This window comes from Strongylocentrotus purpuratus, unplaced genomic scaffold (genome assembly GCF_000002235.5).
Source record: "Strongylocentrotus purpuratus isolate Spur 01 unplaced genomic scaffold, Spur_5.0 spur5_scaffold_10, whole genome shotgun sequence".
NCBI lineage: Eukaryota > Metazoa > Echinodermata > Echinoidea > Camarodonta > Strongylocentrotidae > Strongylocentrotus > Strongylocentrotus purpuratus.
In genome coordinates, this window is record NW_022145595.1 from 23,844,580 (window position 1) to 23,869,797 (window position 25,218).

General features: G+C 35.5%; 1 protein-coding gene across 1 annotated transcript; it reads left to right on the plus strand.

Moving 5' to 3' along the window:
• Positions 1–68: 68 nt before the first annotated feature.
• Positions 69–23,369, plus strand: LOC100888728 (protein bicaudal C homolog 1). The gene is given in 18 exon segments (XM_011667272.2): positions 69–1,195; positions 7,089–7,168; positions 7,596–7,808; positions 8,445–8,678; positions 9,332–9,538; positions 10,466–10,597; positions 11,900–12,062; positions 12,646–12,816; positions 13,234–13,359; positions 13,362–14,138; positions 14,639–14,880; positions 15,411–15,541; positions 16,126–16,331; positions 16,945–17,111; positions 17,551–17,716; positions 18,232–18,410; positions 18,971–19,070; positions 19,385–23,369. Coding segments are annotated over 18 exon segments (3,444 nt in total). The 5' UTR covers positions 69–1,176; the 3' UTR covers positions 19,516–23,369.
• The last annotated feature ends 1,849 nt before the right edge of the window (positions 23,370–25,218 follow it).

Consider the following 25,218-nt stretch of genomic DNA (forward strand, 5'->3'; position numbering starts at 1 on the left):
GTAGGGGAATGAGAGGATTCAGGAGTTAAGGGGTTAAGGAATGAAATCTTCTGTGTATAGCATGGCTTGAGATGGGTTGAATATAAGAGGAAGCATTTCCAGTGTCTTTTTATTCAGCTTTGTCCACCGGTTGGCTTCCTTCGCAAATACGTGCGAGGAGAGTGGGTGATAGAGCAAGAGAGAAAGCGAGAGAGGAAGGGAGAGGGGAAAAGAGAAGAGTCTCTCTTTGTGATCATTGATGCATCCAATCACTTTCTGTGGTGAAGTACAGTGTATAGATTCACCTACAGAGGGTCATTGTGTCGTTTTTTGTTGGCAGAGACTTAAACCAGAAGCTTAGTGCTTGGGATAAGAGGCCAAGGAACGTAATGAAGAAGAAAAGCTCGGTGAATCTGAAGAAGAAAAGTAACTGATAAAGAGAGGGAGAGAGAGAGAGAGAGAGAGAGAGAGAGAGATGAGGCAGTGATTGGATTGTGAAGTTGCTGAGAGCAAAGAGATCTCTTTGCTGAGAGTGTGTCTTTTCACATGCATATACAAGGCATCAGGGTGCTAATGTTTGCGTTTCCTCTGAGCGGGGAGACACTGGATGGAATAGTATTGGGAGTATCGGTGGTCGTGCTTCCTTGCATAGTTTGTTGATTAACACAAGAAGGAGAGTACGTGGGGTAGAACTTTCCTAGGAGACCGTACTCCACACGATGCAACTCCTTTAGCGCTGCCTAGATCAAGTGTATTGTCAGTATTTTTGTTGGAAGACGGTTGCAATTCCCTGAACTGCGTGGAGCTGGGTCAGAGACACTTGTTGGCTTCATATTCTGACAGCGTGTCGTGTTTTCCTTCAAATATATCGAGAGAAGAGGAAAAAATGTTTTGTGGTCACTTCACAGCTTGAGTTCTCAGCGAGGAAACTAGGTTGGAGGGACCCGACCCTTGCGAAGCTCCTCCCAAGAATTGTCTCTCCAACAATGACAGTGATGTCAAGTTCAGATAGCTTGCAATCTTGTTTGTGGTGCTAGGATCTGAACTCATGCATAGGATTTCACAATAGATCCTATGCATGCAGTGTAGACCTCTGACAGTTTAAAGTGTAGAAAAGAGGAGTACGGTGGATTACTATTTGATATTGACTAACTTGGAAGGTTTACATTTGGAACTTTACCACTACCTCAAGTTTTGATGAACTCCTTTAGTTATGGTAAGTGTCTTCTTATTTAATAGACTGAAATCCTTTTGAATGTAGCATATTTTGCACATTATTAGCAAGGTGCAAGTTTCTTATCGAAATTGAAATAGCTATTGAATATTTATTGGTTCCCACTGTAGTCAACAAAGATAATATGTTGGTAACTTTTAAAAGAAACTTTTCATTCATACTCAAGATAGTAGTACAAATACCGCAGATCACACACAAAGGTATGTAAAAAAAAAAAAGTGGCAGGTATGGCCCACAGCAATGAATTTACCAAAGCAGGGCCTTATACAGATAAACATAAAACATAACGTTGTATAGATACGATACATAGTTCAAATGAAATATTACCTGAAAAAAATTATTTTACAAAAATAAATGGGATATAATAAGTATGTGTTTTTGGTAGGTATAATATAAGTATTACTGTAAAATATTTATGTATTGCTTATTTTATGATTGTTGTTAAAAAACAAGAAATTCTATTTTTTTAATGAATATTTAGCATCTGGATCTCCATACATTTAGTACCTTAATTCAGACTCAATTTATTTAACAATGTGATAAATATTACTATTTTGACCTAACCACAAAGAATAGCATAAATATGTTCTCCTTCAGATATATTTTGTTGCAACTGGCAGAAAGAACATTATCTTATGAACCAACTTAATATTGTCGGTTGAGAGCCAGAAGGGTGTTATTAACTCATATACCGGTACTTTAATACAGATTTAATGTCCTTCTGGTTCTCGATGGATTGTATGACTAAATTGAAAATAATGAGTTCTTCCGTCTACATATAGTGTTATTCCTACTTTCTCTATTAGTTTGCCTATATTTTCTTTCTTTCTCTCTCTCTCTCTCTCTCTTTCTCTCTCTCTCTCTTTCTCTCTCTCTCTTTCTCTCTCTTGAAGACATCTGTATTGTTGTAGGAGAAATAATAGGACACAGACTTGCTGAAAAGCAGTCTTTTTAGACTGATGTGAGTTTTACCGTGAATAAATAAATTCAATTCAATTCAAAAGCTTTTTAGTAAAATAGCTAGGAGTCACATAAACACTCACTAAATTACACAAATGCCAAATGGTATGGAAGAAAAACATGTTTGCCAGTTATGTGGCTTTACCAAATTGAAAAAAACATTGCCCGAATTGTGAAAATGTGAATAGTACTGGAGGTTTTATGCCATATCCATTTCAACCTGTGGTTCTTTTATGGACCTCCATGTTACTGGAAGAAGCACTGTTGTGGTTTCCTAGCTCAATGAATCCTGATAATGTCTTGAGTCATCCAGAAGACTTTGATTAGAATGACATTGATCCTTTGTCATGCAAAGAAGGCCAGAACATGGGCATGAGAAAGGAAAGAGACTGAGCGTCTTTTGCTATGGTAATCTCACCTGATTTCAATTTGTATCTAGTTCATCAGGCAGCTGAAACAGACCTAATGTTTATACTGTCTAGTGCTGTTTTGCTTTTTAAAAACAGAAAGGCTCTTCTATCTTCTTTAGATTAAGACATATTTATGAATTATGAAATGAGATCATAGAAAAATAACTTATTTTATGATGAAGATAAACTGTAATATTTCTGATTGAAAAAAGTAACTCCCAAATGTTCCTTGCAATATATTTGTGAAGTTGCTGGCACCATGTGGATTAAAAAGATGATTTGATAGATCATGAAATTATATTGAATTTTAAGCTTTGATTGTTGTAAAAATTTAGATAAATATGGCCCATTTGAATATTTGTTTTCCTCAAACAGGCTATTGTATTTTAATTTGCTTTCACAAAATGTGAGAGTATTATTGACAAACTTCAATTTGAATCCAATCTTATTTATTTGATATTAGTGGTTCAAATATAGAAAAATATTTTCCTTCCTTTGAAATTGGGTTCATGATGTGTAACCTTAGATATCACTGAAGGATATTGCACCATGATGAAGAAAGGCATTTTGTGATTGAAAACTCTACCATTTGTGATATTGGCCTACTTGCCTATAAAACGGAGGTAGGCAGAGTTTTTTTTTTTTTTTTTTTTTTTTGGGGGGGGGGGGGGGGGTCGACTGCAATCTTCAAACATAATTTCTTATTTAATTGGCCATGCTTAGTTATATGAGGTAAAATCTGGGAAGAAAATAATCTGAGGAAGAGAAGAAAAAAAGTAGTGATAAAAAGACATTCCACAGACAATAAGCATATACAAGGAAGCAACTTTGGCAGTTTGTTAATATGTCTGAAGATTTAGCTCGTGTTATCCTAAGTACTTTGCTAATGATGTCAGACTTTACTACTTTACACCCAAAATTGCAGGGGTACATCCAAATCCTAAGAGTAAGCCCATATTTAAGAGGTGATAGGCAAAACAGGTGAAAAAAACTGATCCTTTTAAACCCAATTTGTTGATTATTTCCTGGTCACTATACGATCATGGAAAAGGAAACTAGATTTGATTATTTTTTTCTCACTTTCATAACAAAGTGCTGTCCTTATCCTTTCTTTATCTCTCCGTCTTCTTTTATTTGACTATCTTTTGTTCCTAGCATGTTCCTCATCATTATATGTCTTCCTCGATACCGTTTCCTCATGTTCTTCCTCCTTTTTTGTGTAGGTATAAGAATTTTGCTTTATCATTTTTTGGTACAATTTCAAGTCATTCAGTGTTCCAATAACCAAATGGACTGACATGCATCGTCTTTGCAGGTGCCATATCCTTTTAGATATTCTAGTTAATTCAATTTCAGAATTTAGAAAAGATACTCTGTATTATAATACCAAGCTTGGCACATTATATGAACTTTATTGTGATTCATACTATAGTGATTTATTATATTGCCAACCTTGCACGATAATTATGATAATGCTATGACACATCAGAAATTTCAGAATGCAGTCCATGTTTTTTTCTACTTTGTTATGGGCAATCTAACCTCTAACAATTATTTTTACCAAAGATATTCAGGTAGATGAAAGTTATTTTTTGTCTTCTGATATTTGAAACGATTTGATATATATTATGAAATTAAATATAGTTTGATATAAAGAAACTTTACACTAATGGACAATAACAAAACTGCATGGTGATTGAAAAAAAATTCTCTGGAAAATTCTGCATTTAATGTTTTTCTACTTGATTTTGGGGACAGGCAAATGCAAGTTTGATGACAAATAACATGGAGCTGATTGCTCATTATCCTGCTGAGTCTGAACAGGAGCCAAGCAAAATGTCACAAGTTTAATTGTGAAAGTGCTTCAAAAAACTATGAATTTTTGTTGATTTACATAGTATAGTACAGTTGTAGAATTATCTGAACTGGCTCTTTAAAATGTATGAACAAATTATGGGATGTTAAAAATAAGTAAACCACAGCAGTTCCTGGATATATCCTTTGAATGTTGCAGTGGTTATAAATCATGTGGAGTTGATTTTGATGATTTGTATTTTTAGAAGTTCAGGGATGGTCCTCGGGAAGGATAAATTTATTTTAAAAGATGAATAAGCAAAGAGAAGGCCCATTTGTCCAGCCCCAAAATCAATTGTAAAAACTATTGTGTTTTGTTTTTTTGACTGCTATTCACACTACTGGAAAAACCACAAAAAACGTTGGAGTTTGCTCATTCTGGTTCAGCATGCATGCATGAATTGCCCTGCTTGCAATCACCTTGCTTTGTGCAAATGTGCACATGTGGCAAACAGGCAACCATGCAGAGAGGCAAAGACAGCAATCAAAGAGTGGTTAAATACAAATAATACCAAAAAATAAAACAAATGAAAGGATAAAATTATGAAATAGCAAAATTGGAATGGTTGCCCACATAAGGTTTTGTATCTTATCAGAAAATCAAATGTATAGATTCATACCCTTCGGCAGTAGGCAAGTACAAAATCAATTTGGATTTGTACACCTTTATCACATGCATTTTCATTTGCTATGATAGTACTGTACAATAAAAAGTTGTATAGGTAAATTCCTAATGATTTGTAGACTAGCCATTAGCAACAAAGAAAATACTTGCCATTCCATAAGGGTAACTCAATTGGCTGTAAACACATGGAAAACAAGCAGATTATGAAATGAAGAGCACTATTCTATAGAGTGTATGGTATCAGTAATACCATTCCCTTATTTAGAAGTTGGTTACTTAAGTAGACTATTAAGTCTTCTTTAATCCTCACCAAGTAGCTACAGGATAAAGTGAAAGGGAGAAGTTATAGGAAAACAAGATTGGAACCTATTTCCTTGTTTACAATAATGTCAGATGTAAGATTGTATCATTTTTGTAATATACTTGTGTTCTTTGCATTGAAGTCATCAAAAATGCCTTACAGTATGCATTTAAAGCCCATATTTATAAAGTTTTGTAAGGCTCCAAGGAGGGGGGGGGGGGTTATTTGTGGTTGAAATTATACTTTTTTTTAAATTACTTTAACATATGTAAGATTGTATCTTTTTGTTATATATATTTGTTACCCCTGCATTGAAGTCAGCAAAATATGCCTTATGTTATGCGTATAAACCCCATATTTATAAAGTTTTGTAAGGCTCCAAACTCCAAAGGAGGGAGGGGGGGGGGTCTGATCTGTATGAGACCTTGTGCTATACAAGGCATTCAAATCATGTTCAAACACAGCCTCCTCTCAGGGTCCATCCACCAACAGAAACAAAACTCACTTCACAGAGTCGAGGCAAACCAAAGTGTTTGATCACCGCTCTTCAAATCACTTGTTAGTTCACAGTGGACAAAACATGATTGTACATGATGTTCTTTGGAGCCAGACATGGTATAATTATTGAGTATCTGTGAATGTCCTTGGTGGAAGCTTTGCCAAAGATGTCACATAAAATGTTTTGTGCAATGGAAGTCCATTGTATGCAGATGAATTGAATGTTTAAAAGCAGATAAGCTAGATCACAAGAGGTGACGTTTTTAGCCTGATAGCAGGAAATAGATGTATTGTTACCATATGTAGATAATGTTGTGTGTAAATTCCTTTGTATTGTCATGTGCCTGGCAAAAGGGCGCAAAAACATGAATAGAAATTTTTGATTATTTGTGTTTGTAATTTAAGGATAAAGGAATAATCTAGAGAAGTTTTTAACATATTACTGTGAACAATTTAGATCCAGACTTTATGCGCTTCTAGTCGAAACACTTTAGAATGCATATTGCTCAGTGGCTGCCGGGCTCACAATCAATTGGGCAAAAAGAATATCCGTTTCGGTTTAATAAAATTTGGAGTGGACTATTAGGCTATTATTATTATTATTTATTATTATGTACATTCACTTAAAGTGCATCTATTTTAAGTCATTTAACAATTACTGAATTTGAAGAAGAGAATTTTTTCTTCTTCCAAGAGTGGGGATTACAACTCTGTTTCTTTGTCTTTATATGAATTTTTTTCTCATAAAAATGGGAACATATCAAGGGAACATTTTCAATTTCATGATGTTTAACATTTTGTAATGATCAAAGTATTCATGATTATATAGTGAAAGCGCATACAATCGTCTAATAACTAGGAGATTCATAAGAACTTTACAAAGTATTTTATCATGGAATCATTTACAGCATCTCCTCCTACCCCTTCCTCATTCCACTTTGACTCATTTCTGCTTATAGTGTTGAAATCAAACATTGATAATCATTGAAATGATTAGCAGTTTCATCAAGTCTTTTAAATTCATTACCATAAAGTTCTTTTCAGCTCTGGAAGTGTAGCTCCCCTCCCCCATTTTCACTTTTCTTTGAAAGGTTGAAATATTTTTTAAATTACTGTCGGGGTCAACTCAACGAGCTTTGACAAAATAGCATTATCTGACCTTTGTCATATTCTTAAAAGCTCTAAAGTAATCCCAATGAAATTCTTTCACTTGTGTTTCACTTTCAGACCCTCACATAAAAGTGGCGGGGAAACTTTTTCATGTAGCAGCTGCCAAGGAAAAAATCATGTCGGTTCTAGACACAAAGGTAAGTGATAAACCATTTAAAATTAGATTGAACAGAAATCCATGATGCTATTCTTTACATAACCTGTAATTCAGCCCTCGAGCCGCGGTTGAATAAACCATTACTACTACTAGTACATACTCCACCTTTTAGATAAACCTGTTACATATATTGGAAATTAATATATTCATGTATTTTATAATTTTAAAGATACTGCAAGAACTACGCACCAAGTGAATTCTCTCGACCATAAACCATTCCTGTAAGCTCAATGTATTAAAGTCACAGAGTATACTCTGAAGATTATGATGTCACATTGTAAAGATATCTTAATAGTATTAATGAAATTGAGGGACTATTGCAATTGATCATAACAATTACTCTTGTGGAGTAACATTCTCTAATCTGTAAAAACTATACCAATCACTCCTATATGTACTACTTTTAGAGTAACCGTGTGACGCTGAAGATGGACGTGTCGTACACGGAGCACTCTCACGTTATTGGCAAAGGGGGCGCCATCATCAAGAGGGTAATGGACGACACCAAGTGCCACATCCACTTCCCGGACTCTAACAGAGGCAGTCAGCAGGAGAAGAGCAACCAGGTCTCCATAGCGGGACAGATTGCTGGCGTGGAGCAAGCACGGGCTAAAATCAGGGTGAGTAATTACTGACATAGGAAAGGATGGTGGATGATGTATTTTTTGTCATTTTGTGTATTCTTGTAAAGTGGTTTCAAAGTTCATTTACCCTAAATCTTCATATTGTTATTCAAAGCCGGGGTAATAATATGATTGCAGGGTCCTCAGAGAGAACAGTGTTAATACTGATGAGGCTACCATGGGTAAACAAGACATGTTGTTGCTGTAAGTATGTATGCAGTGTGACTGAACTAAGATTTGTTTCAGCAATATGGACCTTGATGTTGAATTTGTAAGATTTGATAAACTAACATTTCACAGTGAAACCTTTTTTTAATTTGATGACAAAAAAGTAACACTACTCACCCATCAATCACCCTAAATCAGGATGGATATTTTTTTGAGTGCTCATCTTGGTTAGATGTGGACCTATCTTGTATGCAATGATTTTTGTTCATACTTGAACTTTACTGGAATTTGTTTCAACTTTTCTTTTATGTTCTGATTATTTATGGAAAAATGTACATGTTAATTAAGCTACTACATTTTGAAATATGAAAACAAAAGATTCTCAAAGAAAAGAAGTGTTACTATGAATTTAACATTTGAATTTGCTGATGTATTCCAGACTTTTCAAAATATTTTCTCCTCCAGGAATTACTACCACTAGTGCTAATATTTGAGCTGCCAATTACAATGGGGGCGGTCCCCTCCATGAACTCCCCCATCGTGCAAGAAATAGTACAGACCTACAAGGTTGCTGTCAATATGAAACAAAGGGGCCGGGGCTATTCCACTACAGTGACGGTGAGGGGTGCAGCTAACAACGCCAGAGGGATGAAGGAAGGGACAACCAGGTTAATGGAACATTTGACTGGGGCAGCAGGGGTGAGTAGAGCAATAGGTCAAGTAAGAGCTTGCTGAGAATTGGAATGGAATTGAAATGATGATATCAATGATGATAAAATGAGGAGAATTCCCACCAAAGTTACAACATGTGAATCATGATAATGATTGTTAGAACTAATCTTAGCCATTTTAAGGCTAGTCAAAGTTTATGCATTGATTTTCCAGGCTCCATTGAATTAAGCCAAATGAAGTTTCACTTCATCGAGAGTAATGTGTGTTTAATCCCTGACCTTTGTCTTAATTTTCCAGTCCTAGCCCATATCTGTTAAAGGGGCAGTTATCCCTTTATTGCTTTTATTGCTTCTTTAAAAAGCCAATTCAAAGCATTGGCCAGTAGCCATAGCCTATTTGGAATTGTATGCAGTGCTCTATTAAATTATGTTTCAAATTTTAAACTTGATCTGTTTGTTAATTTTGTCAGGGCACATTACCAATAAGCACACAAATAAAGATCACACAGCCGTACCACCAGTACATGATGCTTCTAAATGCTAGTTATTGGCAACAAAGTAAATTTTTAATATGAAAATCACTCGGGGGAAATTGTACAGTACTTACTATAAACTGTAATATTATAGATAACTTTCAATGCATTATTCACTGTTGATCTACTTGTCTGTTATGTTTGTCAGGGCGCATTACCAGTAAGCACACAGATTGAGATCTCACCACAGCATCATCAATTCATGATGGGACGGGGAGGATTAAACATCAAGCAGATCACTCAGTGTACAGGAGCTAGCATTCACTTTCCTGATCCTAATAGCTCTCAGAAGAAGAGTTCAGTCTTCGTCTCCGGCAGCATCGACTCTGTGATCGTAGCCAGGCATCTGTTGATGGTGAGTGCCCCAACTTCTCTGCTACTGCGTCTTCACGAATAGGGACCTTATTTTCAAGATAATGTCATTTGAACCAAATCCTAGATGATCAAACATAGAGAAATGCTGTTAAAAATGTATTATTGTTTTTGAAAGACTTGACAATTCTGACTAAGATAAATTCAACACTAACACTTTTTTTTTCATCCTATGAGTCTATAGAATCAGTTACATATTAAAAATAATATAAAGTTTGTGTTTGCACAAGCTAATGACCATTGCAAAAATATGTACAGACCATGACATGTCTTTTGAATAATATGGTATGTATTTTTGACAAAGACAGGAATATGATGAGATCAATTAGAGACACTTCATTCAAGATGCACCCAGATAGCTACTTTATGGCATTTTCACCCACAAGTTCTATCTTTTAATCTATAGTCTACCTGAGCCAGGTGGCTCGTGTATTAAAGCCTATGGGAATGATGGCATTCAGTAGTCAATGGGTTAAAGTGAGTGGTATAACACCTGGGGAGGGTTTCACAAAGACTAAGATCGACTTTAAGTTGGACTTAACTATGGCATGTCGTCCCTGCTTTCACCATTGTTGAAGGGAAAAAGTCTTAAATATAACTTAAGATTACAATGTAGATAACTTTTTTCTTCAACAATGAACTATCAACAAACTTAAATTCTATAGATTTGTGACGTCCGTTGAGAGACCAATGGTGAGAGCAACTAGTTGCATGAACGACCTGCCATAGTTAAGTCCAACTTAAAGTCGATCTTAGTGTTTGTGAAACACCCCCCTGATCTTGTGTACGGTGTTTCCTGGTTATCTTGCCATTTACAACAATAAGATCGATTGGCATTCTCATAGCCTCCATATATTCACTGCATATTTCACTAATGAGAAATTTTTATTGTGTGTTACCATGACTACAGGGATGCCTTCCGTTGGTGTTGATGTTTGATATGAGGGAGGAGGTAGAGGTTCATACCACCAAGCTGGCTCAGCTTATGGAACAGCTAGATATCTTCATCAGTATCAAACCAAAACCAAAGCAACCAAACAAAGTAAGTCTAACCTGGAATATATTGCTCTCTTTCCGTTATGATTTTGTTATGTCCATCTCAAGTATTGGACTGCAGGAGAGTTTTAACAAGTTGATATTTGTACAAAATGACTCCTTAGATATCATTTTTAGTGCCTATTTGCCATTTAGATGTACACACTGAAAGAGCACAATTCTTCAAAAGAAATGTAGTTTAATTCTTTTCTAATTCTTGAGGATCTAATTGAGTATTATGATTAATGGTTGTAAAAACAGGGAAGTTGGATTGTATAGTTGAAAGAGCTAGACTTCTGGCAAAAGTGGAAGGATGAAGTGTATCATAAACAAATGAACTTAATTATTTTTTTTAAAGTCTCATCACGGAGTTGTGATCCAAAAATATTCTCCAGACAATAGTCTTCAGTAGATTTGAACATTCAATTTAGTGATTTTTCAGCTGCCAAATACAAATATTGAGTTCTACATTATTTGCATTCCCTTTGACAACCAAGCCTTAGCATGATCCATAACATCAAACCTATGGAATATGTATGTTGTTCAGTGGGCTAAGCGTTGACTTCTGCCTGGAATACTGGACACTGCACATTCCTTTCACCCAGTGCAAATATGACTGACCAGTCCTGACCAGTCAGTGGAATGTTGAGCCTGTTTGAATAGACAGTATTGACTTGTGCAAACACACCCTCTTGCACAACATTCCTTAGCAACGGATACAGTCGAGACCTGCCCATGTGCCCATTGTCATTCAGAGATATGTCTGGGCAGGGAACTCTTTCTTCTCTAATTTGGTTGCATTTATGCAACATATGAGGGAAAAAAATAGTTTTTATGAACATGTTTGATGTAATTCGATTTTCGGTAGAACAATCGTTTGCTAAAGACTTCAGCCCAAGATATCTAGGCTTGTTATTTAATGCAAAGTTATCAAAGATACATAGTACATGTATCAATTTATACATGGTACATAATATCAATTAATTAATAGGAATGTATAAGTGGCTCAGTGGTAAAGTAGTGGTCTTGTAACCGGGAGGTCCTAAGGTTGAAACCAATTTGATGTGCTGGTGCATTAATCCTCATTACCAAGTCCCTCGGAGAGGACTTAAAGCCGTTGGTTCCTTGGTTGCTTAATTACAAGAAAACTCATGCTTTCTTAGTAGTCAGGTAAAACAAACAAACCAACCAACCAAAAATATCATGTTAAGTAACTTGGTGCTGAATTTTCATGTAGAAAGATGTTTACGGTAACAATTCTTTTATCAAATTCAAGTATTTTCATGTTTTCTTCAAAATTCTATCTCAGTCTGTCATCGTGAAGAGCATTGAGAGGAACGCTCCGAACATGTACAGAGCCAGACAGATCCTCTTGGGTCAAGAGTGTGAAAGTTGTGCTGTCAACGCCAATCCCTCCCGTGGCATGAATGGAACATGCCTGCCTGTACATGGATATAATGTGGGCACTGTTGGTAAGGACTGTTCCGTTATCTCATAATGGGGGTATTTGTAATGTTGTTTGTTGCTAACTGCCTTTTTGTGTTTTGTGCTCACTTATTGTATGCATATTACAGCTTCGAGTCATGGCTAACAAGGGGTGATTTATTGATAATCAATGTGGTTTTATCTAACTTTTTTGTTCACTAAATCAAGTTATCACGCCAAAATTCATGTAAAATCATTTATACAAAGCACTTTTAAATTTTGTAATAATTTTTTTAAATTTTACTCAATCCAGATATATAATATGTTGGTTATAAGCTGTAGTTTGAACATAAGCCGTTTCATGCTCAAAATGCACAAATAGTTTCAATGCTACTTGTATTTTCTGGATCCATATTGTAAATCATTTAGTCAAACTCATTCCCATACAATGTTGCTTTTCTGCTGTGATTGTTACTTTATTGCACTTGTTGTAGAAGTCTGTACTGTAGTCTCTCCTCCTTGTATAACTGATCGGGGGTTTGAGGGCGGTCACTGGGTGCTAAGTTCAAATTTAAAGTTTGCTGTGATATATTTTGTGGCACCCTGCACCCCTCTCTGCACCCTCTCCAGGTCTTCTGGGTCACCCCCACCACCAAGGCACCATGCCCGGTCTTACCACGGTCCTCCCCGGTCTTAACGGACTAGCTAACCTTAATAACCGCAATGCACTACACCTCACCAACACGTCCACCACACCAACTCAGTGGACGTTACAGAACATACCTACCAGTCTGGCCTCAGGTTTGAAACAGAGCTCTTTCCTTGGCATGCACCTAAAAGATTTATGATGGACACTTTGCAGTTCCGTCTCAATATAATATTTTGTGTGTGGTTAGAAAGTGATTTAGTACTACATGCAGATGTTCTTATATATGAAGAAATGTATGTTATTATATAAATGTATAAATATGAAGAAAAAACTGTATATTCACAAATGTGTTTGATTTTTTTTTATAAAGAAGCTTCAGTAATATCAATGAGTTACGTTTTTTTTGTAAACCATTGCTCTTTGCATTCTGATTATCTTTGCCTTTGACTATGTATTTATGAAGGAATCGTGATAGAAGTCGATTGGTGATATTTAACTTACATATCTAGGAACTTGATCCTCTTGTTCTGTGCAAAAAATTCTTCATGGATTCTGTTTCTGTTTTGCAGGTTTGACGAATGCAACAATGACTCCAGTACTTGTACAGCAGCCTGTGAATCCTCTCCTGCTGACATCCCCTAGGGGATCCATCAGCTTCACTGCCAATGCTGCATCCAATCCTATAGTCACCAACCCTCGATGTCACCTTCAAATCCCACCGCTGCCACCGTTCCAACCGCTGTACACACCATCCCTAATGTCACTCCCTTGCAGGCAACGCTGCCAACTAACCAGGTTGCTGGCAGTGTTCAAGCTGCAGCGGCCAACCCAACGATGGGTATGCCAACGTTACAGACTGCCCTTCCCACTAGTCCCACAGGTATGCCAGTCCCTCAGGGCTTAGGCTCTGCCAATCAGACAGTTCTGCAGCCTGTTCTTTCTCAAAGTATAGTAGGAAATCCCACCGCTGCCACCAGTATTCAACAGACACCATTACAGATTAGTTCTGCTGCATCCATGCCGCAACCATCGACAACCCAGACACAGGTGTTCCCTACACCTGCATTACTACCTCAACAGACACTTCAGGCCACCATGCAGCAGATGCAAGGTGCCCTCAACCAAGTGCGCGTTCAACAGCAACCTCCTCACCAGATGAACGTCAACACCAGCCTTCCACCTCCACCTCTTCCCCAGGATTTCTTCAACAATCTCAACATGGCCAGTACGGCTGCTTCATCAACGACCCAGCCACCATTCTCCGAAGCATCCTTGTACACGACAACGCCTCACAAGCCGCCTCCGCCCCCAGGGTTCGCCAAGCGCGATCCAATGACATCACAGCTAGCTCAGCTGGAGCTCAACGATATCACTGCTAGAAACCAGTTCACTAGTATGTGCAATAATAACAACCACATGAAGGATTTGATGATGCAGTTGAAAAGCATGCAAATGACACAAGTACCAAATACAGGTATGATTGATATCATCACATATGGCTAAATATATATATATCCATTTTGAAATTATATCTCATTATATATCATTCAAATTAATTATGTATTATTAGTAAGGCGTGAGTTACAAAATGTGTTCACTGGCTGAAATCCTTAAACAATTTCAAAATTCACTTAAGAGGCAACAAAATTGTTGTTAAAAATATATATTGCTTATTGAATCAGACTGCCATACAAGGGTTTCAATGCATTTGATATGATACCCAGATATTTCATGAATTCATGTAATCATTAAAACCATACCAAGCTATGGATAACTTATAATTCATCTGTTTGGAACGAGAAGGGTGTTAACTCAGATAGTTTAACACAGACTTAACACCCTTGTCGCTCTGAACAGACAAATGTATGGTTCATCATGCAAATCTGTTAATCTGTTAATCTGACTTTAAACATTCCACACTTTGTATCTGAGAACGTCACCTAATACTTTCTTTCCTTTCTTATGTCCATTCAGATACACATTACCCGTCCAACCATAGAAGTAGTCAACCCCTGACCCCTAGGGATGCCAGCTCCATTGACCTCATCACCACGGTAACGCCCCCATTGGGTCAGCTGGGTCAGTCCTCCGATCGGAACCTTGATCACAGCGGCAGCAGCAGTGGTCATAGTATGCCTAGAAGTCCTACAAGCTTTGTGGACTTGGTGCTGGCACAGAACAACAACTTATCTCCAAGTAGCAGTCTGAAACTTCAAGTGAGTGAAATACAATCTGTAAAAATGTTTGCAACAATTATGAATCTATTGACAAGAATGCTCAATTATAGAAGAAGTTTGGTGCTGATGCCAAAAAAAGATGTGATGTTCTTGTTGACTATGTTTACATTCACATTGTGGTGGGGAAAGTTGGCTGCTCAGAAATAATATCAGAATCAACAATGTAAGAATCCTCTAAGAATTTGCAATTTGTTATATCCATTTTAAATGAACTCGATTGAGAATATTTGAAATTGGTTTATTTTATATGCTTTATTGAAAAAAGGGCCAGTTTTTGCTTTCAAGCTAAACCGTCATTTTTTTTGGGGGGGGGGGGAGGAGGTGAGTTTATGAATATTACCGGTACTTTCCTTTTAGAATGATTCCATGTGTTCTGTGCTCATTCTGTGAGTTTGTAAATGTTGAAACACTGTTATCTTTTGTCGCAAGTCACGTTCCAAGTGCTCCTCCTATATGCACGCACGGAGTGAATTCATCAAATGTTTTTTTTTTTCTCACCCACCAATCAGAACACAAAGTTCTCACCAAACAACAGCAGCCATGACCTGTCCAGCATGCTGGGCGGAGGTCGAAGGTCACTCACTCCAGACGAATCGTCTGTCTCACTCTTCTCTAACAGCAATGGTAGTGTCACTCTCAAGTAAGTATGCACAACAGGTGATGATATCTAATCTCAAAAAGTTTTGTGTTTATTTGCAATATAGTTTTTACATAGTAGATAGTTACCTGTATGGTGAATCATTTATTCATGTATAATTGCAAAGAGAAATGCTACCCACAGGAAACACCCAGTTTCTGACCCATAGATTTGAATGAGAGGGATTTGTTTCTAATACCTCAAATTAAAACAAAATCCCACACAGTCAACTTCCTCTATTTTCCTTAGTGGGTTTAAGGTGCACTCTAAAAGAATCTTTATTACAACTAAGGTTCAAATATATCTTATGTGCCAAAGATACAGGTGTTGTTTTATACTGAACCATGAGTTTGAAGATGCTATATATAGCAACATAATGTGCACAAATTGAATGATAAATACACTTGTAGTAATATGATATGGTCTTAGTAACCCTGGGTAGCCTAATCGGTATTGATTTCTTCTTATTGAGGGCCCTGCAGTTATGTGACATGAATTAAAGCAAAACTTAGCCGAGCTACATATACATTATAAGACACTCGCATTCATAGAATTTCATAACTTTATACAATTTTTCCTTTTTGTAGTGGATACGGTACAAGGTCTTCCGAGTCGGGATGCGATTCCGACAGCTCCGACAAGCGAGCTCCAGGTTGTGAGAGGAGAGAGAGGAGACGGGAGAGGGAGCTAGAGCAGGAGCAGCAGGAGAACCAGGAGGGAGGAGACCCCAAGGAGCTCCAGTCTGCTCCATATGGAGAGGACTATGACCAGAAGAAGTTCCTGGCAACTAAAGGTATTGAGGATGATATGCCTAATGTTTCCTTAACCCATTGCCCACCGAAGCTGGGTGGCTCCTGTGTTAAAGTCTATGGGAATGGAAGAATTCAGTAGTGAATGTATTAAAATCAAATAAGAAAAGTGCATAGATGTATAATTTCACAGTTTATAATCATCACAAATATCTTACATGTGGTCATGGAGAATTTCTATTTGATGTTATGAATTGAATGGTAATCGTTCATTTGCAGGTATTGGCAAATGTGTTCCCATGACATATTTGATAGCACACAACTGCAGCTCAACATAATACCGTAATGTTAAAATGTGGGCAGAGGTGTTTCCTAGAATAGAATTTCTTTTTTGAAAAATTAATGAATAACTGGAGGCAGAAGTGTTATGAGATTATCATACAGAATTATGGGACGGGCCATATGTTATATCCTCTACAAAGAAATTTCTTTGAAATGGATGGATTTACTGTGAGCCATTTGGCCCCATATTGTAAATGAAACACACTTCAATAATAATATTAAAATTTCTTTGAAATGGATAGATTTACTGATAGCCATTCTGCCCCATATTGTAAATGGTACACACTTTCACCACAATGTATCTTTGTTGCTTAGCTATGAAGAAGAAGCCAGTGGTTCCAGAGGTTCGTGTCCCTACTGATCTATGGAGTGGTCTAGGATTCTCCAAATCAATGCCAGAGTCAGCCATCAGAGAGGCAAGGAGGACCAATGGCTTCTCTCTCTTCCAGATGGATTCTAATCCACTCCCTACAACATATGAGGTATAAAAGTGATCGTAGCTAACGTCTTTGCATGTTGATACTGTTTTGGCTTGTCTATCTATTCTCATATTTGCCCTTGTCTGTTCTTCTGTCTAATTTTTCAGATGTCTCAAGACACATCAACGTCAAACTTTACTACCTTAGCGAGATTACATTATTGAGTTTGAGAAGTAAATTGTAATCATTAAATACATTATTAAGTTTGAGAAGTAAATTGTTATCATTAATTATGTCAGTGAGGACGATTTACATAAAAAGAAGGGCTTAGTTGTGTACCAAGATCAACTTTCTCTTAAATCAATATAAACACAGATTACTAAATCTCTTCATGAGCTGTGAGGAAAATAATTGACTTGAATGAAGTATAAGTGAGATATAATTAGAATTCAAAATGCACCTTTCTTGAATATAAATCTGAATATGCAATTTTCTCTTTCAGACACCAAACCAAGAAGGCGGTGAACATTTAGAGGCTCCTTCCTCATCAACCACCACCTCGACCACCAGCACATGGCCTCCTGACAGGTTGAATGGGGATCCTCCTCCCATCGATGCCCCTAATAATGGCTTTGACTCCACACCAGGCTATGTCAAGAAGAAGAAAAGTAAGAACCAAAAATACTACCAAATTTTCTGGCGTAAAGGCTGCAACGATTCACATAATATGAGATGTCAAAGTCAGGGTGTGGCAGCGGTGGGATATCCTACTATACTTGACTGTACAGAAGCTGCATCTGGATTCCCTTGAGAAAGAACAGGCTGCAGAACTGTCTGATTGGCAGAGCCTAAGCCCTGAGGGACCTGCATACCTGTGGGATTTAATTAATTTTCAAGATGATGTTGATATTGATGATGATGATGATGATGATGATGATGATGACAAGGTTGATGAGGGAGTCCACTAATGTTTTAGCTTATGAATATGGTGATGGTTGATGGTAGTGACAATGGTAGCTATGATATTGACAAGGACGAAGACGATGTTGATGATGATCGTAGTGATAATGATGATGATGATGGTAACAATGATGATAATGATGACTTTGCTCCCAGTGATTTTATATATTCATTTACAAGTTCTCCCAAACTCAATTCTTTCATTTTTCATCCCTTCTTGCAGCTACATTCAGTGACGTAAGCTGCAGTAGCTACATTGAGAGTACAACGTTGCCCAAGTCAAGCAAGGGATTGTGGACTGCGAATGACCTCAACGCTTCCCTCTCATCCCGACCTGACCTCGGTGACATCTTCATGAACCTTGGCCTTGGAAAATATACAGATGTCTTTCAGCAGCAAGAGGTACATTAAGATTTCTCATTTACTTTTTTTTTAATTTTAAATATTTATTTGTTTTACATGACTGCTAAGAAAGCATGTGTATGCTTGTAAGTAAGCGACCAGGGGACTGACGGCTTTAAGTCTTCTTTGAGGAACTTGGTAATGAGGATTAATGCCTTACCAAAGAGCACTAGCACATCGACTAGTTTCCGAGCCCCAGACCTCCCGGTTATGAGACCACTGCTCTACCACTGAGCCATAGTGCCTCCTCCGTGTTTGTTATACCCAGATTGCACTAACATTAACATTCTTAATAACTAGTTTTCCTGATTTAGTGAGGTGGAAGGAGGCAATTAAACTACAATTAAGATTTTAAACATCTCACCAAAGTATTGCAAGAATGAATTGTAGCAAAGGCTTCAATTTTAAACTTTGCTAAATAACATCAATTTTCAAGTCTAATTTTAAACTTGGTTGCGTGGTACAGGTTCATGCTCTAAAGGGTGTCTAGGACATCTTTCAACCCACTTCCATTCAAAATGCATGGCACTGTATGTGACTTATTATCATCTCTTTTCCAGATTGATCTGTCAACATTCCTCACACTCACCGATAGAGACCTAAAAGAGCTTGGAATCACAACCTTTGGAGCAAGGAGAAAGATGTTACTCGCTATATCAGGTAAGATCAGTATCCCTATTAAAAAAATATATTATTTTCATCTACTTATCTCTTTGCCCGTAGGTGTGCATGTGTATGGTTTTAAGTTTTAATGCCTTCCTCAGATTAGTGGCCATTTGCAAATTACCTAATAACTGCTCATTTTGTTGATGAATTTATAATGAATCCAGGTACAGGTATCATAATTGATTGTAAGTGATATTTTTTTCCTCTTGTATTTTGCAATATGCGGTTTTTTTTATAAGGAAATAAATGAAAAGGTATAAAATGTAATATAATAGTAAAGAGAGATTTATGTATGCTTTGATTTGCAGATCTCAACAAAACCAATAAGGATTCCCTCACCACCCAGACATCCATTGCCAATCAGGGTTTCCATGGCAACACACCCAGCAACGGTTTCATTGCAGGACAGTCCAGTCAACACCCTACGTCGTGTTGGTAGTGAGTAGAGACCAGCTGGTTAGGGTGCCATGGTCGTCATGACAATCGTAGATTCAGCAATAACTTTGAGGCTCTCTAGCTTGGTGAGGTTCAGCAACATAAATTGCTCCATCCGGTGTGACAATCAAACCTGCTTTAGCGACAACCTGTATAAAACGACCATCTGTCTATAAAGACGTTTTATTTTTCATCTCCCTTGAAACTTGTTCTCCTTGAAACTTTGTTCTCATCGAAACCTGAACTAAAGGAACCTGTATGCAAAGACCACCTGCCTACAAAGACCCCCTTTTCTCTACTTGTCTCCCTTGAGTGGTCTATGGTTTCACTGTACAATATTGTTGTTTTCTTTTTCAAGTCCGAGGCTTCATCACTTAGTGGTACAGCAGAGGTCTCATAAACAAAAGGTTCTGGATTTGAAGCAAAATGGATGTGCATGAGTGCCTTTGGGTAATGTGTTGTTTGTTTTACAGTTCCTGTAGGTAATTGGTTATTTGTTATTCAAGAACATGACAGTTATTACATTTTGGCAGAAGCAACTTTTCCATATATTCAAGCATTTAGAAGCAAGTATTATATGCTTTGAAAATTGAAAATATGTTTCATATTTTTTTATTTTCACATTTGTTCTCAGGTTGTTGTTTTTTGTATTCAAGCTGAACTTTTATCTAAGTGGGCTGAATATATTAAAGGATTGAAACAAAGTTCCAAGAGTGCCGTATGGATTTTCAAAGATATGAGACCAGCGTGTGTTTTTTTCTTCCTCAAAGTGTGCCTTACATTTGCAAGAATATTAGACAAACTTATTTCATCATGCTTCCAAGACATTGGAGAGATTGTGACCTTAATTTTAAAACTTCTATATACATGTATTTCTGTATATGAGAAGTTTTAAAAAAAAGCACTTCCAATAAATGTTACATCACTATCACCTTGGTATTTTTGTACATTAGTTAAAGTCATCAGGACATTATAGATGAAGAAAAAGAGAAACGATTTGTTTTAGAAATTATCTGCCTTGTAGTTATTTTGATCAGTATACATGCATACAGGTTTGTGCACTGAAAAGCAGAATATGTATTCTATTTTCTTAGAATTATATTAGTGAAGACAAAAATTGTATTCATATAAATGCATTCACCACATTTACGTTATACACATTGTTCTCAAACTGAAGATTTGGGATGAGCTTGCTCAGAGCAAGATCTTTTTGACGATCATTTTTATTTCATTTATACATTCATAAAGACTACCTTGTATGACAATCAGTATTTTGTGTTTGGGCTTGGTATAAATTTCATGGGAATTGCCAGATAAAAACTAAAATCCATTTACTTTTAGTCACTGAAATTTGTTCTATATTTCAAATTGACTTCTAGCTATCTTTTTATGAAAATAGAAATGTAGAAATGCATCTTTTACTAAAAAAATTACTGCTCTTTATCTATTTATAAATAGGCCTACACCTATACACTATACCCTCATATGGACTTTTTTGAAGTATTTTTTATTTAATTACCTCAATCATTGGCATTAGAATTTGGAGATTCATTGAAATATACGGAAGTCGTGTTGGACAAAGAAACTTTAGTTGTGGTTGGAAGCATAAATTTGGACGTGACAAATTTTAGTCAGAATTAAAGGGATAACTTGTGTTTTCGTGTATTAAGCTTTACCTTTAAGAAAAAGATTCAATTGACTTGAAGATGCTATATTGTATTTTTCTAGCCCTCCTCCCTTTTTTTAATTGGCTGATTATTGTAATGTGTGCTGGCGTGCATTACTTAGTCCTTCCCACTTTTTAGACAAGAACATATTCAACGATGTCTTATCACTGATAACTTAGTATTTAATGCTCTAAGATGTGCCTATTGCATATATTTATACCACAAAGTGCTCTTTCTACATGTATGTTAAAGTAATAATTATGATACTTTTGTTCTTTAGAATGAGGAATGAGAAGTTTGTTGTAGATAGTAAAATGTTTGAACACTGATCATGAAGAATGAATGTACACATATTTGATTATTGCCAATGAATTATTGGTATTTATTTTAGATTGAATATTTAAGTTATTGATTGATAAATTTAATCTAAGGTAATTATAAACATTTGTGCTCTTTTGCAAGAGAAAAAAAAACTCTTTTCCCGCACAAGAAGTTAATAAAATTATTGTGCTCAATTAATGTAAACTGAGAATTGATATGGACTGAAGTACATATGAAGTATTTATAGTATTTATTTCACCACTATTATAAGAGTATTATCAAAGCAATAGTCATAAAATTGCATATTATATGTGCGCTACAGTTTTTTTTAATTTTCATATTACTGTATGAGAATTTCATAAATTTCATCTGAGGCATTTTTCATAAAACTTTTTTTCAATAACACCAACTGTTTTAAGCTACTGAAATTGTTGCATTTCATTGGCTGCAGAGAGCAAATATTACCTAGAATTCAAGCATTTATTTAATATTGATAACTATTTATTTTGATGAAATTGGGCCCTAGAGTCAAATAATTGAAAATGTCTGTTACATTGTTTACATAACCATAGTTTTGTGGTTTCTATTTGAATTACTGTTATGATTTTGAAATTTTGTTTCACACCTATGCCTGTTGTCCACATGTTTTGAGAGAAAATGCTTTTCACAATTATCGTTTGATAAATTCTCTTCAATGTAAGAAAGGAGAGAAATTAAGATAAAGAAGATGTATTTTTTCACATTATTTTATTAGCCAAACACAGTGAGAGCACTTGTTTTCAAAGATTTAGTTATTCTATTGCAATGGTTTTGCAAGGTTATTGAATGTAAATATAATTTAAGTGACATTTTATTTATCAAATGTTTGTGTGTGTAATCTTTCAGTATTTTTATGCGAGACATTCACAATTTCTTCACTGAATGATGATACAAACGTAAATACATGTATGTACATGTAGTATAAATCCATAACAAGTGTCTATTTTTTTATATTCATGCATTGTTTCATAGGAAAAAGATTTAAATTTTAAAGCAAAAAAAATAGATCAAGGAAGGGCATAAACTGATGGGTATCAGGCATAGTATAAACATTATGTAGGGCACTCAAAGGAAATATGCTTAGTAATCATAACTATATTGACAAAAGAGATGTCTAGCGTTGTACTCCCACGTTGCACCATCTTTTTTTCTATTTTTTCATGCACAAAACATGCAAGACAGATTAATGCATTGATGTTTTGCTCATCAAATACTTAACAAAATTCACCTGAATTGCCTGTGACACACTTTTAAAAGTATTCTTGTTTGCACATTTCTTTTTGACAAAAAATGGAAAATCTATTCATAAAAGCAAAAGTTATTATCTATTAATGGTTGTATGTACGTAAAGCAAAAAAATTAGAAACACAAGTCCCCCGAAAAACATGGTAAAGTTCAACATCTGATGTATTCATAATTGTCTTCCAATTTTATAACAATTTTAGTGCTGTGATATGTTCTTCTCTCACGCTTGATAAAACATATATCAAAATGGAAATAGTTCAAATTTACAGAATTTCCTTCAGATATGTAGTGTTATATATATTTTGTTAAGGTAATTTATAAGACTTATAAAACAAGAATTGCCAAAAAATACCACCTCCACATTTAAACCATTGAGTTTGAGCACATCGTACTTGTATCTTGTAAGTTTGAGTTTATTTCTTTTCAATGTAACAACTTGTTGATGTTAGTTAAACCATGATCAGTTGAGAGTTTCTGTTCATATAACAGTCAGTGAAGATTGTAGATTAGTATTCTGTAATGTAGAGTGACATTGAAAAATTTGAAGAAAAAAAATAATAACTTGGGTCTTGATTATAAATATGCTTCCAAAATGTTAATGGCTTGTAGGACATGGGTTCTATTGGTTGGTTTGTAGAAGAAAATAATTTATTTTAAAAGATTAACTATTAGTTTATAAGCTTCAGATATTATGACATGGATAAAATATTAAAATGTTAATAATATTGAAAAAAGACATGAAAAATAAATGCATACCGTACTCTCATTTTAACTATTGAAACACTGCATTCACTGAAGAAATCATGACAACAAAAACAAGCATTTTGAAATAAATGTAGCATCTTCAGGATGAAAGAAAAGTCAATAGGCCAGTTTCGTAATGTAACCAAATTTAATGCATAAGTCTTTGTGAAGTGCCTCAATACAAATTATTTCATTCACCTGATAAGAATAATAGTATTTCAATAGTTAGAATGCAGCTAAATATATTAAGTGTTGCTAGGTAGGTCAAGCCATAATGTTTGTCCAACCTGGCAACAACTAATGTATGCAGTTCAGATTCTGTCTATTGAAATACTATTATTCTTATCAGGTGAATGAAATAATTTGTATTGAGGCACTTCACAAAGACTTATGCATTAAATTTGGTTACATTACGAAAATGGCCTATTGTAACATTGATGATAAATATTCATAGCTTATTTTTAGTTGTGATGTAAATCTTTCATTTCTAAACATATCGGTCTTATCGGATCATCAAGCAAATTTTATAGCTTATACAGCATTCATGGATGTATCATGTTTTGTCATGGAAATTTGAACATTTGGAAATCATGGGGAACGAGATGACAATGAAAGCAGCATAAAAATAGACTTAAGTACTTGAAAGATTATAACCTTGTATTTATTTTTAAACCAAATGTGATTTCCATGTGGTTCAGTGTGTGATGATTTGTTATGCAAGGAGATTTGTAGCTGCTGCACAAAAGTTCAAGAACAACTTGACAGAAGGCTAGTATATCAAGACAAAATAACTGTTTGATGTTTTATCATATTATTATAATTATTATTACATGTACATGCGAAAAAATCTTTTTAATCAAATCAAGATTATATCAAATGTAAAAGTACTTTTGTTATATTCACTGTCTGTTTGAGAATAATCATTTGAATATCATTCCTATGTACTGTATATGTAATTTCACTTATTGTCGAGTCAAAACAATCATGTATTTTATTATCTATTGTACACTTATTTTTCACAAAATGTATTCAACACAAAGTTGAGCAAATAAAATTCACAAATGCATATTGGTATTTATTGTCATCACTTTGTCTGTAATCTTCTCAAATTAATTATTATGGATAATGTTTGAATATACATTTAACAATAAGGGAAGAACTGTAGAGAAAGAACAACAATGATGGAAATAAGGCACTTAACTTTTATGAAAAGGAATGGAAGAAAAGCATCTTTATGTAACCTACAGTAGCAAAGAGAAGGATATGAGGCAAGATAAGAACCGAACGCTAGCAATCCGTCAGTTTGTGCACAGATGTCAAGAAAAATCTATTATTGTCTAATTTTGTCTGATAGATTAACTAAAACAATTTTGGATCACACTGTTAGTAAAAGTTTAATTTCACAGACATCAAAGTTTGAAAACCAATGTAAAGTGAGACCTGCTCTATTTTATAGCTACTGCTACAGTTTGAATTGATCTGAATTTCATTCTAAAAATTCCATTAAAAAACTCTATAATTCACATTAAACAAAAGAGTCTAGACTCGCATAGACTGATTTATTTTCAGTTTGGAATTGGCTACAATGTATTACATGGATACAGAAAGAGATGTGATTGAGGTATATAAATACGCAACATAAAGATAAAATCTCCAGACAAAGGGGATAATAATAGATGTCAAGGAAGACG